Raw genomic sequence first — 21,522 nt, 5'->3', positions numbered from 1 at the left:
ATGGGGTCACAAAGAGTCGGACATGACTGAGTTACTTTCACAAGCAACATCTAAAATCATTCTGCTTTTTAAAAAATGGAAGTAGAGGTGATTTACAATGTTTTTTTTTTTTAATTTCTGCTGGCCAGCAAAGTGACTCAATTTTACATATATATATATATATATATAAGTTCTTCTTTACATTCTTTTCCATTATGGTTTATCACAGGATATTGAATATAGTTCCCTGTGATACATAGCTGGGCCTTGTTGCTTATCCATTCTATATATACTAGTTTGCATATGCTGACCCCAAACTCCCAATCTGTTTCTCCCCTACCCCACCACTATGGCACCAACTTACCCTCCCAGGAACAGTGTAGGAGGGCTCCCTTTTCTCCACTCCTCTCCAGTATTTGTTATTTGCAGAATTTTTAACAATTTCTATTCTGACCAGTGTGAGATGGGACCTCACTGTAGTTTTGCTTGCATTTCTCTAATAATTAGCCATGCTGAACATCTTATAACGTGCTTTTTGGCCATTTGTCTGTCTTTGGAAAATGCCTATTTAGGTCTTTTGCCCGTTTTTCAATTGGGTTGTTTTGCTGCTGTTGAGTTCTTTGCATATTTTGAAAATTTAGCTCTTGTCAGTCACATCATTTGCAAGTCATTTTCTCCCAGCCATTAGTTTTTCTTTTCATTTTCTTAATGGTTCTTTTGCTGTAAGTTTCATTAGGCCCGTTGTTTATTTTTGCTCTTATTTCTATTGCCTTGGGAGACTGACCTAAGAAAATATTGGTACAATTTATACTGGAGGATGTTTTGCCTATGTTCTCTTCTAGGAGTTTTATGGTGTCATGTCTAATATTTAAGTCTTTAAGTCATTTTGAGGTTATTTTTGCACATGGTATGACAGTGTTTCTAATTTCATTAGAGATATAGCTGTTCAACCTTCCCAACACCCCTTGCTGGACAGACTGTTTTTTCCCTATTGTATATTTTTGCCTCCTTTGTTGACGATGAATTGACCATAGGTGTGTGGATTTGTTTGGGGGCTCTCTATTCTGTTTCATTGATCCATATAAGTTTTTGTGTCAATATCTTGCTGTTTTGGTTACTGTAATTTTGTAGTGTAGTCTGAAGTCTGGGAGCATTATGCCTTCAGCTTTGTTCTTTTTCTTCAGGATTGCTTTGGCAATTCTGGGTCCTTTATGATTCCATATGAATGTAAGAATTATTTGTTCTAGTTCTGTGAAAAAGGTCATAGGTAATTTGATAGGGATCTCTTTAAATCTGTATATTGCTTTGGGTAGTATGGCCATTTTAACAATACTGATTTTTTGCATTGTTAGAATTAGGATTACAAAATTAAAGAGGTTAAACTTTTAAAAATCTTAAATACATATGCAAGAAGCCTATGGGAAATTCATAAAATATATCTCTCAACTGAAATTCTAAATTCAATAGTTTTCAGATCTCTCTATTTCTAATTTTTTAAAAAATTTCAGAATAGTAAAAGTATAGCAAAGGTCAAAAAGCCAAACTGGTACTTTCTCCTTTCCTAAACAAACATACATTAACACATATCATATATCACATATTGTGTTAGTGGATGATATTACTGTTGTTCAGTTGCCCTGTTGTGTCTGACTCTTTGGGATCCCATGGACTGCAACACACCAGGCCTCTCTGTCCCTCACCATCTCCCGAAGTTTGCCCAAGTTCATGTCCATTGCATCAGTGATGCCATCCAGCCATCTCACCTTCTGATGCCCTCTTCTCCTTCTGCCCTCAATCTTTCCCAACATCAGGGACTTTTCCAATGAGTTGACTATTTGCATCAGGTGACCAAAATACTGGAGTTTCAGCTTCAGCATCAGTCATTCCAATGAGTATTCAGGGTTGATTTCTTTTAAAATTGACTTGTTTGATCTCCTTGCTGTCCAAGGGACTCTCAAGAGTCTTCTCCAGCACCACAGTTGGAACGCATCAATTCTTTGGCTCTCTGCCTTCTTTATGGTCCAGCTCTCACAACCACACAAGGCCACGGGAAGACTATAGCCTTGATTATACGGACCTCTGTCGGCAGAGTAATGTCTCTGCTTTTCAGCACGCTGTCTAGGTTTGTCATAGCTTTCCTGCCAAGAAGCAGTGGTCTTCTGATTTCATGACTGCAGTCACCATCTGCAGTGATTTTAGAGCCCAACAGGAGGAAATGTTATTATTTCCACCTTTTCCCCTTCTATTTGCCATGAAGTAATGCAGCCAGATGCTATGATCTTAGTTTTTTTAATATCTAGTTTTAATCTGGCTCTTTCGCTTTCCTCCTTCACCCTCATCAAGAGGCTCTTTAGTTCCTCTTTGCTTTCTGCCCTTAGAGTGGTGTCATTCTCACATCTGAGGCTGGTGGTGTTCCTCCCACCTGTCTTGATTCCAGCTTGTAACTCATCCAGCTTGGCATTCTCATATTGTCCTCAGTGAACAGGTAAAACAGGGTGAGAGCAGACAGCTATATATATGTGTGTGTATATATATATATATATATATATATATATATATATAATTATCTGATTTGTCTGTGTCCAGCCAGGGTCAACATTATACCTACCATGTGGTAAATTACTCATAGAATGTCTATTGAATAAATGAAATATAGAAATGCATCACTTACTAGGCATAATTTAGGAGTGTGCTATTCCAAAAAGGTTACTTTTGCATAACAGAAAAGTAACTTCCTTTAAGTCCCAAATCTTTTTTAAAATTGATGAACATTGTTGCAAATATGTATCATAAAAATTCCTGCATACTTGAACCAAAACAGAAACATCTGGATGATCTGGGGGTGGGGGTGGTTATTATTAATTGGGTAGTATACAGCCTATTATCTGGAGTTAATAGGGAATCTGTGATTCACTCCCTATATGTTATATTTAACCTTTGACTACTTTTAATAACCATGTGTGCATTTGGTTATTTCTGTGTTATATCTCACAGGTGGCTATCATTTCTCATTTACCTACGTATCTGCGTTTGGCAGTCTAATCTACAATGGAAGTGAAAATGAAAGTTGCTCAGTTGTGTCTGACTCTTTGTGACCCCATGGGCTATACAGTCCATGGAATTCTCCCAGCCAGAATACTGGAGTGGGTAGCCTTTCCCTTCTCCAGGGGATCTTCCCAACCCAGGGATCAAACCCAGATCTCTCTCATTGCAGGCAGATTCTTTACCAGCTGAGCCACAAGGGAAGCCCAATCTACCAAGGATTAGAAGGCAACTGAATTTACTAGAATAAGTCAAACGTTTCTAAGTGAATGTTGTAGCAGCTTTTCTATGAGGCAAAGGAACACACTTTTGTGTTTAAAGTGTGTTTAAAAACACACTTTAGTTTTCTAATACTTAGAAAACCATGCTCATTTTTCATCACTCAACGTAAACAGTCTCTACCTCTGGAAAATCTTCACAGGAAAGAAATAATTTACCGCTACTTTACAACCCAAGTGCCATCTTATCACAAGGAAAGGCAATGACCAAAAACACCTACTGCATGGATAATAAAATCTCTTATACATTTAATACAAATGTGGTATCTGTATGTAACACATAATATTGTTTTGCAAGTGTTAAAACTTTTTACAGATACATGTATTAAACTGTTTGCTTCTGTGACTTGTTTTTATTCCCCTTGATACTCTACATGACTTTTCCATATTCACATGCAGAAATTTACTTCATTCATTTCCACAACTATCTTCCATTATACACACACACACACACACACACACACACACAGAGCTTGCTCATTCTTCTTGTTGATGGACAGTCAGGGACTTAAAAAATTTTTTTTTTGCTATTATAACAAGACTGTTTCAAATACACTCTAAATGTTTCCTTACGTAAATATGCAGGAATTTATCAAACATATACCTAGGAATAGAATCGCTGGATTGTACGTTAGACATATCTTTAATTTTAACAAATGCCAAATTTATATCTCACCAACACTATATGAAAACTTTCATAGTTCTACCTATATCCTCATTAACAGTTCAAAACTTGGTAATGTTCTCAGGTTTGAGAATTTCATGAATGTGAATGGTATTTCATTGTGGATTTATTCTGTATTAATATAGAACTAATTTGTAGTGAGGTTGGACATCTTCTCATATGCAGGTTGACTACTGATTTTTTCTATTAATTGCTTGTTCATATCTATTGTCTCTTTGTCTTGGGCTGTATTTAGATAATTCATAGATGATATTTATATAATCTGCATACTATTCCACACAGCTATATATACCACACATATCTCTTTTTTTAAAGGATTTTTTTAATATGGACTATTTTTAAAGTTTTTATTGAATCTGTTACAACAGTGCTTCTGTTTTGCGTTTTGTTTTTTTGGCCACGAGGCACGTGAGGTCTCAGCTCCCTGACCTGTGATTGAAGCCACAGCCCCTGCACTGGAAGGCAAAGTCTTAGCCACTCGACTGCCAGGGAAGTCCCCATACGTATCTTCTTATAGTCTGTTTTTACAAATTCATCTTTAATAACATATTTTGATATGAGTATTTACTAGTGATACCAATGTAATACAAAGTACTTCTAATATAGTCAAAACTACCAATCTTTTCCTTTAAGGTTTGTACTTTTTTAGGAAATTCTTTTCTACTTCCGTCATAAAAATATTTTTCTACCTTTTCTTCTAAAAGTATTACAATTTTGCTTTTTGCATCGCCAGTTACAAATTGGCACTTGCCAGAGACCTCTACAAGGATTAAATCATGAGCTGCTGCAGCTTACTGACCTTCAACACTCCCTGAAAGGAGTTCAGGGTGGAGTTCCGGAATGAGACACTGTTCTCTGAGAAAATCTGGCAGACCGGGTCTTCAGATAAATCTTTTCAGGAGAAGATTTTATGAGCCCAATTCTTGCAGCTCCTCATTTCTAGAAAAGCACTAATGTCTACTCTTCTTATGTCTACTAGCGGTAGTAAGAGTCACTAGTAGCAACTAATGACTTCATAAGACCAGTAGCAATCTTCTGCAAAAATCGGTGCTTGATTGCACGTACTCCCCCTTCACCAAAATCACACATATACTGACCTTCCTCCCTACCTCTCTGGAGCAGTATCTATCCCTGATAAAACTTAACTCTGAACTCTCACACTGTGCCTTTTTTTTAGTTGACAGCATTTATGTTGATTGTCAAGAGCACAGTTCTTATAATTATTCATTTTTATTTTATATGTATCAAAGTTAGATTACTTGTTGCACACAAGTTTGGAATTTAAATTTCCAATGAAGTGACCATAATGACAATAATACCCTAAAGCATATGAGATAATTAAGGTATATGCTAAAATGCTATAACAGAGAAATCTATAAAACAGCAGCTTTATTTCTCTTGCATATAAGAATTCAAAGGTGAATGTACACCCAAGGGCTGGTAACCGTTCTGTTCCATGACTGCCCCTCACTCAATATGGTAACAAACATCCTGTTGCAGTTACCTTCTCCAAACAACTGGAAGAAGGGAGTAAAAAAGCAGGACAAGCAGGTTTTGTCTTTAAATAGAGTCCCAGGAAGATGTATTCATCACTTGTGTTCATATTCCATGGTCCTCAACACAAACACATGGTCACAACCATCTATCTGCAAGAGAGGTTAGGAAGTGGAGTCTCTAGCTGAGCAGCCGTTAAGACTGACAGTTCCACTGCAAGGAAGAAAAGAACAGCAGTGTCTGCGATTTTACCTGGTATTACTATTGCTCTTTTACTGTTGGTTAGTGTTTGCCTGGTATACCTTTCCTTTCGGTTAGCGTTTCACGGTTTCACCTTTTACTTTTATTCTATGTTCTCATATTTTATGTTTCATCTTCAAATTGAATATAGATGTACTTAAATCTAGTCTGACAATTTCTCACAAGTTTTATTAAGTTTATATATATTCTGACAACTAATATATGTTGATTATTTCTTCTTATTTTGGTTTTCTACTCTCTGTTTTATTTACCCTCCCATCCCCTTTTCTAGATTTCTTTTGGATTGACTCTGACGCTCTTCAGAGAAGGCAATGGCACCCCACTCCAGTCCTCTTGGCTGGAAAATCCCATGGACAGAGGAGCCTGGTGGGCTGCAGTCCATGGGGTCACTAAGAGTCGGACATGACTGAGCGATTTCACTTTCACTTTTCAATTTCATGCATTGGAGAAGGAAATGGCAACCCATGCCAGTGTTCTTGCCTGGAGAATCCCAGGGACGGGAGAGCCTGGTGGGCTGCTGTCTATGGGGTTGCACAGAGTCGGACACGACTGGACCGACTTACCAGCAGCAGCTGATGCTCCTATTTCATTTGCTGCCTACTATTTTGAATTTTAAAGATGTATCAGTTCAGTTCAGTTCACTTGCTCAGCTGTGTCTGACTGTTTGCGACCCCATGAATTGCAGCACGCCAGGCCTCACTGTCCATCACTAACTCCCGGAGTTTACTCAAACTCATGTCCATTGAGTCAGTGATGCCATCCAGCCATCTCATCCTCTGTCGTCCCCTTCTCCTCCTACCCCCAATCTCTCCCAGCATCAGGGTCTTTTCCAATGAATCAACTCTTCACATGAGGTGGCCAAAGTATTGGAGTTTCAGCTTTAGCATCAGTCCTTCCAGTGAACACCCAGGACTGATCTCCTTTAGGATGGACTGGTTGGATCTCCTTGCAGTCCAAGGGACTCTCAAGATGCTTCTCCAACACCACAGTTCAAAAGCATCAATTCTTCGGCGCTCAGCTTTCTTCACAGTCCAATTCTCACATCCACACATGACCACTGGAAAAACCATAGCCTTGACTAGATGGACTTTTGTTGACAAAGTAATGTCTCTGCTTTTTAATATGCTATCTAGGTTGGTCATAACTTTCCTTCCAAGGAGTAAGCATCTTTTAATTTCATGGCTGCAATCACCATCTGCAGTGATTCTGAAGCCCCCCAAAATAAAGTCTGACACTGTTTCCCCATCTATTTCCTATGAAGTGATGGGACCAGATGCCATGATCTTAGTTTTCTGAATGTTGAGCTTTAAGCCAAATTTTTCACTCTCCTCTTTCACTTTCATCAAGAGGCTTTTAGTTCCTCTTCACTTTCTGCCATAAGGGTGGTGTCATCTGCATATCTGAGGTTATTGATACTTCTCCCAGCAATCTTGATTTCAGCTTGTGCTTCCTCCAGCCCAGTGTTTCTCATGATGTACTCTGCATATAAGTTAAATAAGCAGGGTGACAATATACAGCCTTGACGTACTCCTTTTCCTATTTGGAACCAGTCTGTTGTTCCATGTCCAGTTCTAACTGTTGCTTCCTGACCTGCATACGGGTTTCTCAAGAAGCAGGTCAGGTGGTCTGGTATGCCCATCTCTTTCAGAATTTTCCACAATTTATTGTGATCCACCCAGTCAAAGGTTTTGGCATAGCCAATAAAGCAGAAATAGATGTTTTTCTGAAACTCTCTTGCTTTTCGATGATCCAGCGGATGTTGGCAATTTGATCTCTGGTTCCTCTTTCCTTTTCTAAAACCAGCTTGAACATCTGGAAGTTCACAGTTCATGTATTACTGAAGCCTGGCTTGGAAAATTTTGAGCATTCCTTTACTAGCATGTGAGATGAGTGCAATTGTGCGGTAGTTTGAGCATTCTTTAGCATTGCCTTTCTTTGGGATTGGAATGAAAACGGACCTTTTCCAGTCCTGTGGCCACTGCTGAGTTTTCCAAATTTGCTGGCATAATGATGTATATTTCTATTTAATTAACAGTGGAACTTAATTTTTAATATGGATACCTTTTAAAAATTATAATCATTTGAAAAATCTATCTTTCCAACAAATGCAAGGATCTTAGGAAGCTTTAACTCCAAATACTCCACTCCCATGTTACGTGTTTTTGTTCTTCAATGTGTCAGTTCAATTCTATTTTTGTTTCTCCAATTTTGTTAGCATTAACAGTATTTCTGTTATTGTTTTCTCATAATTTTATTATTTATCTATTTTTATTAAACAAATAATTTACATTTATTGAATTAATAAATTAAATCTATTAAATAAAATTATTAAATTAATAAATTAAATTTATTAAACAAAAATGAAAACTTTTATTATTTATTTATTTATTTAGGCTGCTCTGGGTGTTTGTTGCTGTGTGGGTTTTTCTCCGGTTGTGGCAAGCAGGGGCCACTCTCCAGTTGTAGGGTGCAGGCTTCTCACTGTGGGGGCCTGGCCTGTTACAGAGCAGGGCTCCTGGGCATGTGGGCCTCAGTCCTTACAGCGCATGGGCTTCTTTGCTCCAGGGCAGGTGGGATTCTCCCCGACCAGGAATCAAACCCACGTATCCTGCAACTGACAGATGGATTCTCTCCCACTGAGCCACCAGGGAAGCCCCTGTTATTGTTTTTTTTTAATTTATTCATTTTGGCTGCGCTAGGTCTTCGCTGCTGCGCACAGGCTCTCTAGTCGCAGTGAGCCGGATCTATGCTCTGGCTGTGCTGTGCAGACTTCTCACTGCCTGGCTTTCCCTGTGCTGGAGGACAGTCTCTCGGGCGTGTGGGCTTCAGCATATGCCGGGCGTGCGCTCAGTCGCTGGGGCTCACGGCCTCCAGAGCACAGGCTCAGTACCGTTAGCGCTGGGACTTACTTGCCTCCCGGCATGTGGAGAAGGAAATGGCAACCCACTCCAGTATCCTTGCCTGGAAAATCCCATGGACAGAGGAGCCTGGCGGGCTACAGACCATAGGGTCGCAAAGAGTCGACACGACTAAGCGACTTCACTCACTCACTCACTCACGTGGGATCTTCGTTCCCAGATCAGGGATGAAACCTGTGTCCCCTGCACCGGCAGGTGGACTCTTAACCACTGGACCTCCCGGGAAGTCCCATTGTTGCTGTGTTTGCTATTTTACAGTCAGTGCTTCTGACGAATGTTTAGCATTTACTGGTTCATACTTTCTTTACTCGTGGAGTGCAGAAATTTCTTCAGGGATATTTCCCCTAACTTCATCTTTCATCAGTCTCTTTAGTGAGGGTTTCAGAATGGTAACCACTCTGTTTTGGTTTTTACTGCTGGTGGGAATCTGCCTACAACGTGGGAGACCTGGGTTCGATCCCTGGGTTGGGAAGATAGTTCTGACTAGTTGGTTAGTTCTACATTTGCCAATATCTTTTTTTAAACTTCATTAGCCTGTGATGGTTTAGATAGGTCTACAACAGTTTGACAGTTGATTTCTCTTAGAACTTTGAAGTATTTTTAAACTTTTTGGCTTCCCTTGTTGCTATTGAGAGGCTTGCTGCCAGAACTGCTATCTTTTTCACACTAAAAATCTGCCTTTTCTGTCTCTGCTTTTAATATCTTCTATTTATCTTAGTTGTCTGCAATTTCACTATAACTCATTTATTTATTGGGTTTCATTGTGCTTTTTGAATCTACGGGAGCATATCTATCATATCTCTGAAAATCCTTAGGGATTATCTCTTCACAATACCTCTATCCCATTCTCTAGTTTTTCCTCCTAAATTAGAAATATATCAGATGTTCTTACATATATTCCTTTTAATTTTATTTTTATATTTCTCTCTGATGGATTCTAGGTAATTTACTTGATTCTGTCTTCCAATCCACAGCTTCATCTGTCAAATTAATCCGATCTGCTGTTTAGCTTGTTCTACCGTATTTTCACTTCTATAACTTTTAATTTCTAGAAGTTTCATTGTGTTTTTAAAAACCTGCCTGCTTATTGTTTGGGTTAATTAATTTTTTTTGTTTTAGACAAATGTCGACTCAAAAGCCATTAAAAGAAACAATTCAGAGAGATATCATTTGTTCTCTAACCAGTTTCCCCAATGGTAACATTTATACAGTATTATAACCAATGTATTAACAGTAATACAATCCACTGATATTCATATTTCCTATTTTATTTATATTCATTTGTGTGTCAGTACTGAAATCAGATTGATTATATTATATTCTTTGCAGCCAAAGATGGAGACGCTCTACAGTCAGGAAAAACAAGACCAGGAGCTGACTGTGGCTCAGATCATGAACTCCTTATTGCAAAATTCAGACAAAGTGAAGAAAGTAGGGAAAACCACTAGGCCATTCAAGTATAACCTAAATCAAACCCCTTATGATTATACAGTGAAAGTGACAAACAGATTCAAGAGATTCACTCTGACAGACAGAGTGCCCGAAGAACTGTGGACGGAGGTTCACAACATGGTACAGGAGGCTGTGATCAGAACCACCCCAGGAAAAAGAAATGCAACAGGCAAAACGGCTGTCTGAGAAGGCCTTACAAATAATGAGAAAAGAAGAGAAGCGAAACGCGAAGGAGAAAAGGAAAGATATGCCCATCTGAATGCTGAGTTCCAAAGAAGAACAAGGAGAGATAAGAAAGCCTTCTTAAGGGAGCAATGCAAAGAAACAAAAAAACAACAGAATGGGAAAGACTACAGACCTCTTCAAGAAAATTAGAGATACCAAGGGAACATTTCATGCAAAGAAGGGCACAATAAAAGACAGAAACTGTATGGACCTAACAGAAACAGAGAGATTTAAGAAGAATACATAGAAGAACTGTATAAAAAAGGTCTTAATGACCCAGATAACCATGATGGTGTGATCACTCAGCCAAAGCCAGATATCCTGGAATGTGAAGTCAAGTAGGCCTTCCAAAAGCATCACTATGAACAAAGCTAGTGGAGGAGATGAAATACCAGAGGAGCTATCTCAAATCTTAAAAGATGATGCTGTTAAAGTGCTGCACTCAATATGCCAGCTAGTTTGCTCATTATAATCTCATCTGGAGTTTTCAAAAAAGTAACAATACCTGGGCTTTTGTATTTTTCAGAAAATTCCAAGATAATTATAATGTACATCTGGATTTTAAAGAGTGATTATAGATTTTTATACTAAATGATAGTGTTAGTGATATATAATTCTATTATTTTCTGTGATATATAATTATAAGCATAATTAGATACATATAGAGTGATATATAATTCCATCATTTAGTTCAACATATTAAAATGAATAATAGTTACATAATCACTATCGGAGAAGGCAATGGCAACCCACTCCAGTCCTCTTGCCTGGAAAATCCCATGGACTGAGGGGCCTGGTGGGCTGCAGTCCATGGGGTCGCTAAGAGTCGGGCATGACAGAGAGACTTCACTGTCACTTTTCACTTGCATGCACTGGAGAAGGAAATGGCAACCCACTCCAGTGTTCTTGCCTGGAGAATCCCAGGGATGGGGGAGCCTGGTGGGCTGCCGTCTATGGTGTTGCACAGAGTTGCTGAAGCGACTTAGCAGCAATCACTATAGTAAAAGATATTTATCCATTTTCACAATCAATAGCCAAACAACAAAAAAAGATAATTACAGTTGCAAGCCATAATGGAAACATGATTAACCCAATAGCACTGACACGTGTACATTACCATATGTAAAACAGATGGCCAGTGCAAGTTCGATGCAGGAAGCAGGGCACCCAAAACTGGTGCTCTGGGGCAACCCAGAGGGACGGGGTGGAGAGGGAGCTGCAAGCAGAGTTCAGGGTCGGGGGACACATGTATACCTGAGGCTGATTCATGATGAAGGAGGGCAAAAACACCACAATGTTGTCAAGTAATTGTCCTCCAATTAAAATAAATAAATTTTTAAAATATTTATATACGATTTGGGGGGTTAAGTAGAGTGATGTGGTGAGTGGAAGTGCATACATGTACATTTTCATCTACCCAGCCAGTCTAGGTCTTTTGGTTAGTGCGTGCATGCTAAGTCGCTTCAGTCGTGTCCGACTCTTTGTGACCCTATGGACTGTAGCCCGCCAGGCTCCTCTGTCCATGGAGATTCTCCAGGCAAGAATACTGGAGTGGGTTGCCATGTTCTCCTCCAGGGGATCTTCCCGACCCAGGGATCGAACCAGTGACTCCCATGGCTCCTGCATTGCAGGCGGATTCTTTTCCACTGAGCCACTGGGGAAGCCCTTGGTTAGTGCATGTAATCCATTTACATTTAAGTTAGTTATCAGTGTGTATGATTCTATTACAATTTTCTTAATTGTTTTGGGTTTATTTTTTATAGGTCTTTCCCTTCTCTTGTGTTTCCTGCCTTGAAAAACTGCTTTAGCACTTGTTGTAAAGCTGGTTCAATGGTGCTGAATTCTCTTAACTTCTGCTTGCCTGGAAAGCTTTTGACTTCTCTGTCAAATCTGAACTAGAGTCTTGCTGGGTAGAGTATTCTGGGTTGTAGCTTCTTCCCTTTCTTCACTTAAGTATATTGCATCACCAGTCACCTTTAATATCCCTCTTTCCTGGAAGCTTCCTTTCATATTCCCTTTCCCTCCAGTCTGGATTAGGATCTCTTCAGAGCAGAACATGCTAGGTATAACCTTCCAAAGCACTTTATCGTACAACTTTATTGTAATTGTCTGTTCTCTTCCACATATCCATAAGATAAAGTTCCTTAAAGGCAAGATTATATCTTTATTTTGAGCAGCTAGTACCCAGCACAGGACTGTTGAATTAATGAGTAATTATAAAAGAAAGCACTAACCAGAAAAGTAAAATGATAATTTATGAGAATTTATTGCTGTTGTTTAGTTGCTAAGTCATCTCTGAGCCCTTTGAAATCCTGCAGACTGTAGCCTGCCAGGCTCCTTCATCCCTGGGATTTCCCAGGCAAGAATACTGGAGTGAGTTGCCATTTCCTTCTCCAGGGGATATTTCTGATCAGGAATCGAACCCGTCTCCTGCACTAGGAGGCAGGTTCTTTACCACTGAGGCACCAGGGAAGCCCCAGCTTATGAGAATAAGAAGTTTTAAATTGCTCTTGTTTAAAATGGTAGAAAGAGATCCACACAAAAGTACCTCAGTGATGTAAAAGGAATGATATTCATTGATAATTATCATGGATTAAGTCATCATGTCACTAATTGTAAATCCATCAAAACATTTTCATGGAAAAATGGTCCAGGTTGTCATTTCAGAATGCTAGGACTACAACCCCTGTCCAGCATTAGCCACAAGTTGCCTCATCGAAAGAGAAACCTCACCATTAGCTGTTATAGCCTCAGTGATTGTGTGAATAAGAAACAGTGAGATTAAAAACTGTTTCTTGGTCTCTGGAGCCCTGGGGGAAGGTACTCCCCCAACTTGTGAGATAGAAAAATAATGCTAGTTCCATAGCAATGATTTAGTAATTTCTATAAGAAAAAAATAATTTTAGGATATTTGCTATTTGAGTTTAAAAAATAAAAATCTCAGAATCTAACTTCAATAGATGACTCATCATTTTGTTAAGAAAAATATTCAAAGAGAAAAGAAATCTATATACGACCCGTGAGTGTTCATGTGATAACATGATCTTTCCTCAAATAAGTAATGAATGTCCTAAGTCCTCTTGTGTTCAGCATGTGATTCCAATTCTATACACATTCCTCTAAGAATGACATTTAAGCTGATTTATTTCAAGTGAATTTCTAGGCAAATTGTTCCTTAAGAAAGAGATACGAATTCTTCTTACACTAAAACACAGCCTTCTTTTAGAATATCTAAACATTCAATACTTCTTTCTTATTAGCAAAATATTGCCATTGTTCTAAAATAAACCAACCAAGCAAATCACTTGAGCAAAATCATTATCCTTTCTAACAGCTCCTCATTTATAAAATGAGGATAATAATTCCTCCTACCCAGGACCTGTAAAGACTACAAATAATATATGTACATACAAAGGAATGATCACCATGCTTAGCACACAATCTGCTAATCACAAGAAGTCTCTGTTTTTTATTTTCTAAAAGATTTTTTAAAATCCAATTTAATCCTTCTGGTGAGGATGCAATTTAATTGTCTTCATTTTGGGGAAAATATAGGTAACATACAGAAATACGGATTATTCACACACATATTCACACACATGTGTTTGGTATGTCCCTGAAGTATCCATTTTCTGTGCACTTATCTGAGGTTATCCACTTTGCTTCACCATGTGCAGACTTGTCTCAGATTCAGCTAAGTTAAACATTCAGATGATTAATTTCAGAAATAAATAAAAAAGGGAATATCTGTTCCTTTGAAGCTAGAAATATGCTGTAAAGTTATTCTCATAGGATTATATTTAGCTGGAATCATAGCAAGCGCAAATAAAAGGAGATATCTCATTACATATGTTCTACTTCTCAGACATTTTTAAATTCTTTCCTCCTATAAACCATTCTTAGAATTACTTTACTCTCAAAATAGATACAGTATTTACTTCATTCAAAGGATCACAAAAATTTAACTATGAGTTCATACTTTTCAGTTTAAATATTGAATTACCAAAACATTCCAGTTTAATTTCCTTTGCTTACTTTCCACACATGTAAGTGGAAAACAGTAATTTTTGAATTGAAATTTTATTATCAAAATAGATGTTATGCAGAAAACAGTTAATATAGCTGGCCTAAGATTGCTATTCTTAGACAAGCTGGCTGACTCCTGGGAACTTAGATTTCAAAATAGTTCTAACTATTCCCTTGCTGATGAGTGGTTTGCTATGCCTAAATTGCTTGTGCAAAGCAAACTATGGTTTATGTCGAATACCCGCTTTCCTTCTGGGAGTACGGAATTGTGGTATGTGGTATGCAACAGGTGTCTATGTGACCAGCTCCAATTATACCTTGGACACTGAGTCTCCAATAAGCTTCTCTTGTCAAAAACATTTCACGTGCGTGTATGCTTAGGCATGCCCGACTCTAAAAGACTTCATAGACTGTATGCAGTCCACTAGGCTCTTCTATCCATGGAATTTTCCAGGCAAGAACACTGGATGGGTTACCATTTCCTCCTCAGGGGATCTTCCTGACCCACAGATACAACCCACATCTCCTGCATTGCAGGCAGATTCTTTACTGCTGAGCCAAGGGGGAAGTCCCCCAAAACATTTCACATGTTTTGTAACAGTTTACTGATGGAGGAATAAAGCCTGTGTGACTCCACTGGGAGAGGACTCTTGAAAGCTTGCTCCTGGTTTCCTCCAGATGTTGCCGCAAGTGCCTTTTTTCTTTCGCTGATCTTACTTTGCATACGTTCACCATAAAGCTGTGAGTAAACTGTATACTAATTCCTACTAGTTCTCCTAAAATGTCAAAAACTCTTAGGGTTACTTGGGGACTCTCAACACAGATGGCATAAAATGATCAAAATACCTTCTACTTTTTCCCACTTTTATATTGCCTTTTGTTATTTTTTCCTAGGTACACCATTTAGGAACACAGAGAAATTGAACAGTTAAGAGAGATAAATAATTATAAAAACGTTGCCATCCAATGACCTAATTATTAACTCCCCGAAATCTGGCTTTCTCCTAGATTACAGCCCACTTTTAAAAATATAAATTTTAGATTATTTAAAACAAATTATAACTACTTAGAACATTTGAAAATCCTTACTAGGTTACTGTTAGTTTTTGTAATGTCCACCTTCTTAGAAATTGCTTTACCTTTAGAGAACAGGTTAAGTCCAATCATTTTAATTGCAAAATGGAATATATTAATCAGTTCAAAGATGTATTTTTTTTTTAGTTTTGAAAATCATAAACATGTTAACCATGCATACATTCTGAACTATATCTTAAAATCGAAATTGACTTTAGTGAAAATTCTGAACTGTTTAAATTGTTCTCAAATATTTCCCAGTAGTATTGCCAGTGGTACAGAACTTACATTTTTTTGCAGTGTGGGCATTTTGCCAGAGTGTTGAACCTCAATTCCATCCACTGTAAAATAAATGAGAAGAGAGGTTGACAAGAAAAACAACTGAAAACTATCCAATCTGATAAGGTGTTTCTTTTAGTTCAAAGGTTCTCAGGGATCACGACAGAAGCCATCAACCTTTTCATGTTTATATGAGCTTTCCCCCTCCAGCTCATGTCCCCCTCCCTTAAAATAAAGGTTACACTTCCCCTCCGAAACAGTTCCCAAGGTTTCCCCAGTTTTCTGACGCAATCTCGGTTTGCTTTACAATGAAAACTGAATGTCATGTCATAATTGGGTCATTTTATTCAGCTCTATGTCTCACTCCACTGCCAGAAAATAAAAACATATGTCATGTATCTCCAAAGTTGTTTCTTCTCCGAATATTAATGCCTAGATTTTTAAAATACATGGATATTGAGTCAATACTAAAATACAATTATTCTATTTATGAAGAAAATCCACAAGGTAAATAAATAAAACAAATTAGATACAAGTAGAACTAGTGGCCACCTGATGTGAAGAACGGACTTATTTGAAAAGACCCTGATGCTGGGAAAGAGTGAAGGCAGGAGAAAAAGGGGACGACAGAGGATGAAATGGTTGGATGGCATCACCGACTCGATGGACATGGGTTTGAGTAAACCCCAGGAGTTGGTGAGGGACAGGGAGGCCTGGCATGCTGCAGTCCATGGGGTCACAAAGAGTCGGACGCGACTGAGCTGAACTGAGAACTAATGCGAGGAAACTGCTTTCAGCTTATAGTTGCTTATTCTACGTAAAAAAATACACTCCTATAAACAACTTTCTTTCAGTTTTCTTCCCTGTGTTGTTGTTGTTCAGTCAGTCGTTGTGATCCCATGGACTGCAGCATGCCAGGCTTCCCTGTCCTTCATTATCTCCTGGAGTTTGCTCAAACTCAACGTCCATTGAGTCAATGATGCCCTCCAACTATCTCATCCTGTGTTGCCCTCTTTTCCTCCTGCCTTTAATTTTTCCCAGCATCTGGGTCTTTTCCAATGAGTCAGTTCTTCATATCAGGTGGCCAAAGTATTAGCGCTTCAGCTTCAGCCTCAGTCCTTCCAATGAACACTCAGGACTGATTTCCTTTAGGATTGACTGGTTGGATCTCCTTGCAGTCCAAGGACTCTTGAGAGTCTACTCCAGCACCACAGTTCAAAAGCATCAATTCTTTGGTGCTCAGCCTTCTTTATGCTCCAACTCTCACCTCTGTACATGACTACTGGAAAAATCATAGCTTCGACTTTATTACGTATATCTTCCCTGTAATATAGGCAGTAATGTGGGCTACCTTCCCCACAGTACTGTTATTCAGATGCTTGAAACAGCTTACTGGTATTAAAAGTAGGTTAAAGTGTTTGAACAGATGTGCAATATAAGTTTAAAATAAGTATTAATAGCACTGACATATATACACTACCATGTGCAAAATAGCTAGCTACTGGGAAGATGCTATATAGCATGGGGGGATGGTAGGATGGCAGTCAAGAGGGAAAGGATATATGTATGTATAAGTATATATACATATATATATATATATGGCCAAATTGCCAGGGGCTCAGAGGTTAAAGCGTCTTCCTGGAATGTGGGAGACCCAGGTTCGATCCCTGGGTCAGGAAGATCCCCTGGAGAAGGAAATGGCAACCCACTCCAGTACTCTTGCCTGGAGAATCCCGTGGAGGGAGGAGCCTGGTAGGCTACAGTCCATGGGGTCCCAAAGAGTTGGACATGACTGAGTGACTTCACTTTACTTCACATATATATATATACATATATATATGTATATTCAAAAGTAGAGACATTACTTTGCCAACAAAGGTCTGTCTAATCAAGGCTATGGTTTTTCCAGTGGTCATGTATGGATGTGAGAGTTGGACTGTGAAGAAAGCTGAGCACCGAAGAATTGATGCTTTTGAACTATGGGTTGGAGAAGACTCTTGAGAGTCCCTTGGACTGCAAGGAGATCCAACCAGTCCATTCTAAAGGAGATCAGTCCTGGGTGTTCTTTGGAAGGACTGATGCTAAAGCTGAAACTCCAATACTTTGGCCACCTCATGCGAAGAGTTGACTTATTGGAAAAGTCCTCTGATGCTGGGAGGGATTCGGGGCAGGAGGAGAAGGAGATGACAGAGGATGAGATGGCTGGATGGCATCACTGACTCGATGGACGTGAGTTTGAGTGAACTCCAGGAGTTGGTGATGGACAGGGAGGCCTGGTGTGCTGCAATTAATGGGGTTGCAGAGTCGTACATGACTGAGCGACTGAACTGAACTGAACTGATATACATATAGTTCTGAGTGATTTTCATTGTTGTATGGTAGAAACCAACGCAGCATTGTAAAGAAATTATCCTCCAATTAAAAAATAATAAAAAAGTAACTCTTCACCACAAAAAAATGTATTTCCTCAGCCACTTTGCTTCTTTTAACACAGAAAAACTTAAATTTGTTATTTATAAATAACATTTGCAATGACATTACAAGTTCAACAAGGGTTTCCCTTGTGGCTCATCTGGTAAAGAATCTGTCTGCAATGCTTTTGCCTCCCATCATTTGCTTTTCTATATATCTTCTTGTAAAGTGTACACTTCCTTTATAGAATTCCTTCAAGTACATTAACAGTTTTATCATCAACATAACCTTTCTTTCATTAATATTAATTTTTGTTAATTATTCTGGGTCACTCCTTTTTTCTTCATAACTCTCAAGTTTTAGGTATAGTGGGGCTTCAATAAGTCATGCATATTCAAATGTTTTCCACACAATAGAAGATAATGTTCAGAAAATATCTGATACATGATTTTTTTCTTTTTAATTTTTTAATGATTAACTTTTAAAAAGACAAATCTGAGTTTGGACTTCTTTTTAGTCATTTTAATTTCAAACTTTCTGAAAGTTATGTAACCTTGAAATAGTCTCTCTCAATCACAGTAGGAATATACAGACCCAAGGTAAACAAACTAGAAATGAAACTTTACATGAATGTTCACTCTTTTCACAGTGATTATTTTTCAATATTTGAGAAAGCTAAACCAAGGCTACAGTTCTTTCAAGCACCATTAACTGTTTCTTTCGCTACTTATTTTGTAATGAATTTATTTCAAAGCTTATTATTAATAGTAAAAATGCTAAAATTAATGCACTAAACAGAGACTTACATAGATATCTACAGAAATTGGCATAGAACATTAAGAAGTGAAGAATACAGAAATCTTACTAATTACTTTTCTGTATTTGTAGTTATAAGATAGTTGTTGAACTTGTAGTGAGAGTGCAAGTCACTCAGTCATGTCCGACTCTTTGCAATTCCATGGACTATATAGTTCAAGAAATTCTCTAGGCCTGAATACTGGAGTGGGTAGCCTTTCCCTTCTCTAGGTGATTTTCCCAACCCAGGGATCAAACCCAGGTCTCCCGCATTGCAAGCGGATTATTAAACAGATGAGCCACAAGGGAAACCCTTGTTGAACTTGTAATGTCATTGCAAATGTTATTTATAAATAACAAATTTAAGTTTTTCTTTGTTAAAAGAAGCAAAGTGGCTGAGGAAGCAATTATGAAACCCCTTAAAGCTGAAAGCTGAAGCCGAAACTCCAATACTTTGGCCACCTGATCCAAAGAACTGACTCATTTGAAAAGACCCTGATGCTGGGAAAGATTAAAGATGGGAGGAGAAAGGGACAACAGAGGATAAGATGGTTGGATGGCATCATCAACTCGATGGACATGAGTTTGAGTAAACTCTGGGAATTGGTGATGGAAGAGAGGCCTGGTGTGCTGCAGTCCATGGGGTCACAGTCACACATGACTGAGGGACTGAACTGAACTCAAAATCCAAGTTTGAAGGCTAATACATTGGCAAAGAAATTCTAGAATTTTTAGATGACCAACCTACAGGAGATTAGTCAGGTTTTATCATTTCAGCACAGATTATGCATGATGCTTTTGAACTGTGGTGTTGCAGAAGACTCTTGAGAGTCCCATGGACTGCAAGGAGATCCAATCAGTCCATTCTAAAGGAGATCAGTCCTGGGTGTTCTTTGGAAGGAATGATGCTAAAGCTGAAACTCCAGTACTTTGGCCACCTCATGCAAAGAGTTGACTGATTGGAAAAGACTCTGATGCTGGGAGGGACTGGGGGCAGGAGGAAAAGGGGACGACAGAGGATGAGATGGCTGGATGGCATCACCGACTTGATGGACATGGGTTTGGGTGAACTCCGGGAGTTGGTGATGGACTAGGAGGCCTGGCATGCTGCAGTTCATGGGGTCGCAAAGAGTCGGACACGACTGAGCGACTGAACTGAACAGAACTGAACTGATGCATGATAAATTTGATTACAACTGACAACTAAGACTCAGTTGTATAATTAGTAACATACAGGGAGCAACTTAGCATATCTGGTTTTGTTGTTATCTATAAGAATTCTTTTAAATGTAGCAAACTAAGACTAGAAAAACATGTATTATTAGAAATAACTTTGTCATAATCTATTTGAATGAATGCAAATACCTGTCCTTTTGAAAGGATTTACCACTGTTCTCTTATCTAAAATGCAGCCTCTGCACTCTTAAATAATTTTATTGCCAAACCTTGAAGTGTCAATATAAAAAAATATCTGATTTTTCCTGTTTTTAATTGGATAAATTTGATAGGTAACATTGTGTAAATTTAAGGTGTACAGTCTACTACTTTGATACATTTATATCTTGTAACATGGTTGTCACTGTAGTGACATTTATCACATTACATAATTATAATACAATATTACTGTCTATATTCATTATAAACTCCAGGAGATAGTGAAGGACAGGGAAGCCTAGCATGCTGCACTCCATGGGGTTGCAGAGTTGGATACAACTGAGCCCCGAACTACAACAACAATATTCATTATGCTGTGCTTTATTTAGATCTCCATGACTTATTTACTAATTGTTACAAGTTTGTACCATGAGTCTTATCCCCCACCTCCCATGTTCTGATATCTTCTGGTACCTACAATTTTCCTATTTTTACAGGTTCAATTTTTTTCCACTCTATAATTAAGGGATATCATGCAGCACTTCTCTTTCTCTGTCTGACTTACCTTTTTTAGCAAATGTGCTCAAGGTCCTCTGTGTTGTCATAAATGGCAGAATACCCTGATTCCTTGTAGGAGTAGTGTTAGTTGCTCAGTAGTATCCGACTCTGTGATCCCATGGACTACAGCCCGCCAGGATCCTCTGTCCATGGGATTCTCCAGGCAAGGATACTGGAGTGGGTTGCCATGCCCTTCTCCAAATCATTTCCTGTGGCTGAATAATATTCCACTGTGTATTTTTGTTTGCGCTCAGTCACTCAGTCATGTCCAACTCTCTGCGGCCCCAGGGACTGTAGCCCACCAGGCTCCTCTGTCCATGGAATTTTCCAGGCAAGAATACTGGGGAGGGTTTGCCATTTCCTACTCCAGGGGATCTTCCAGACCCAGGGATCGAACTCACATCTCTTGCATCTCCTACACTGGCAGGCAGGTTCTTTACCACTAACGCCACCTGGGAAGCCCCACATCCTTTTTATCCATTCATCCATTGTGGGCATTTGCATTGTTTCCACATTTTGGCTATTATGAAAATTATTTTCTATCAGAAAGGTTAAAAGCAACTTCTCTAAAACCCAATTGTTTTTAGTAGAGGTCTTCCAATGTTTGGCTTATTTCTAACCATTCTATAATATATAATAGATAACTTAGATTCACCAAGGTATATTTTTA

At 38.7% G+C, this 21,522-nt stretch overlaps 1 protein-coding gene across 1 annotated transcript in view; it reads right to left on the bottom strand.

The window, feature by feature from the left end:
* The window catches only part of PIP4P2 (phosphatidylinositol-4,5-bisphosphate 4-phosphatase 2), a 73,910-nt gene that overhangs the window by 4,185 nt on the left and 48,203 nt on the right, over positions 1-21,522 (bottom strand). The window contains exon 5 of the mRNA XM_027561588.1: positions 15,723-15,775. Coding sequence (XP_027417389.1) covers positions 15,723-15,775 — 53 coding nt within the window. The remainder of the gene's footprint in view (positions 1-15,722; positions 15,776-21,522) is intronic.

Source organism: Bos indicus x Bos taurus, chromosome 14, assembly GCF_003369695.1.
Source record: "Bos indicus x Bos taurus breed Angus x Brahman F1 hybrid chromosome 14, Bos_hybrid_MaternalHap_v2.0, whole genome shotgun sequence".
NCBI lineage: Eukaryota > Metazoa > Chordata > Mammalia > Artiodactyla > Bovidae > Bos > Bos indicus x Bos taurus.
The sequence above is the reverse complement of the archived record's forward strand: the minus strand, read 5'-3'. Positions and strand labels throughout refer to the sequence as shown.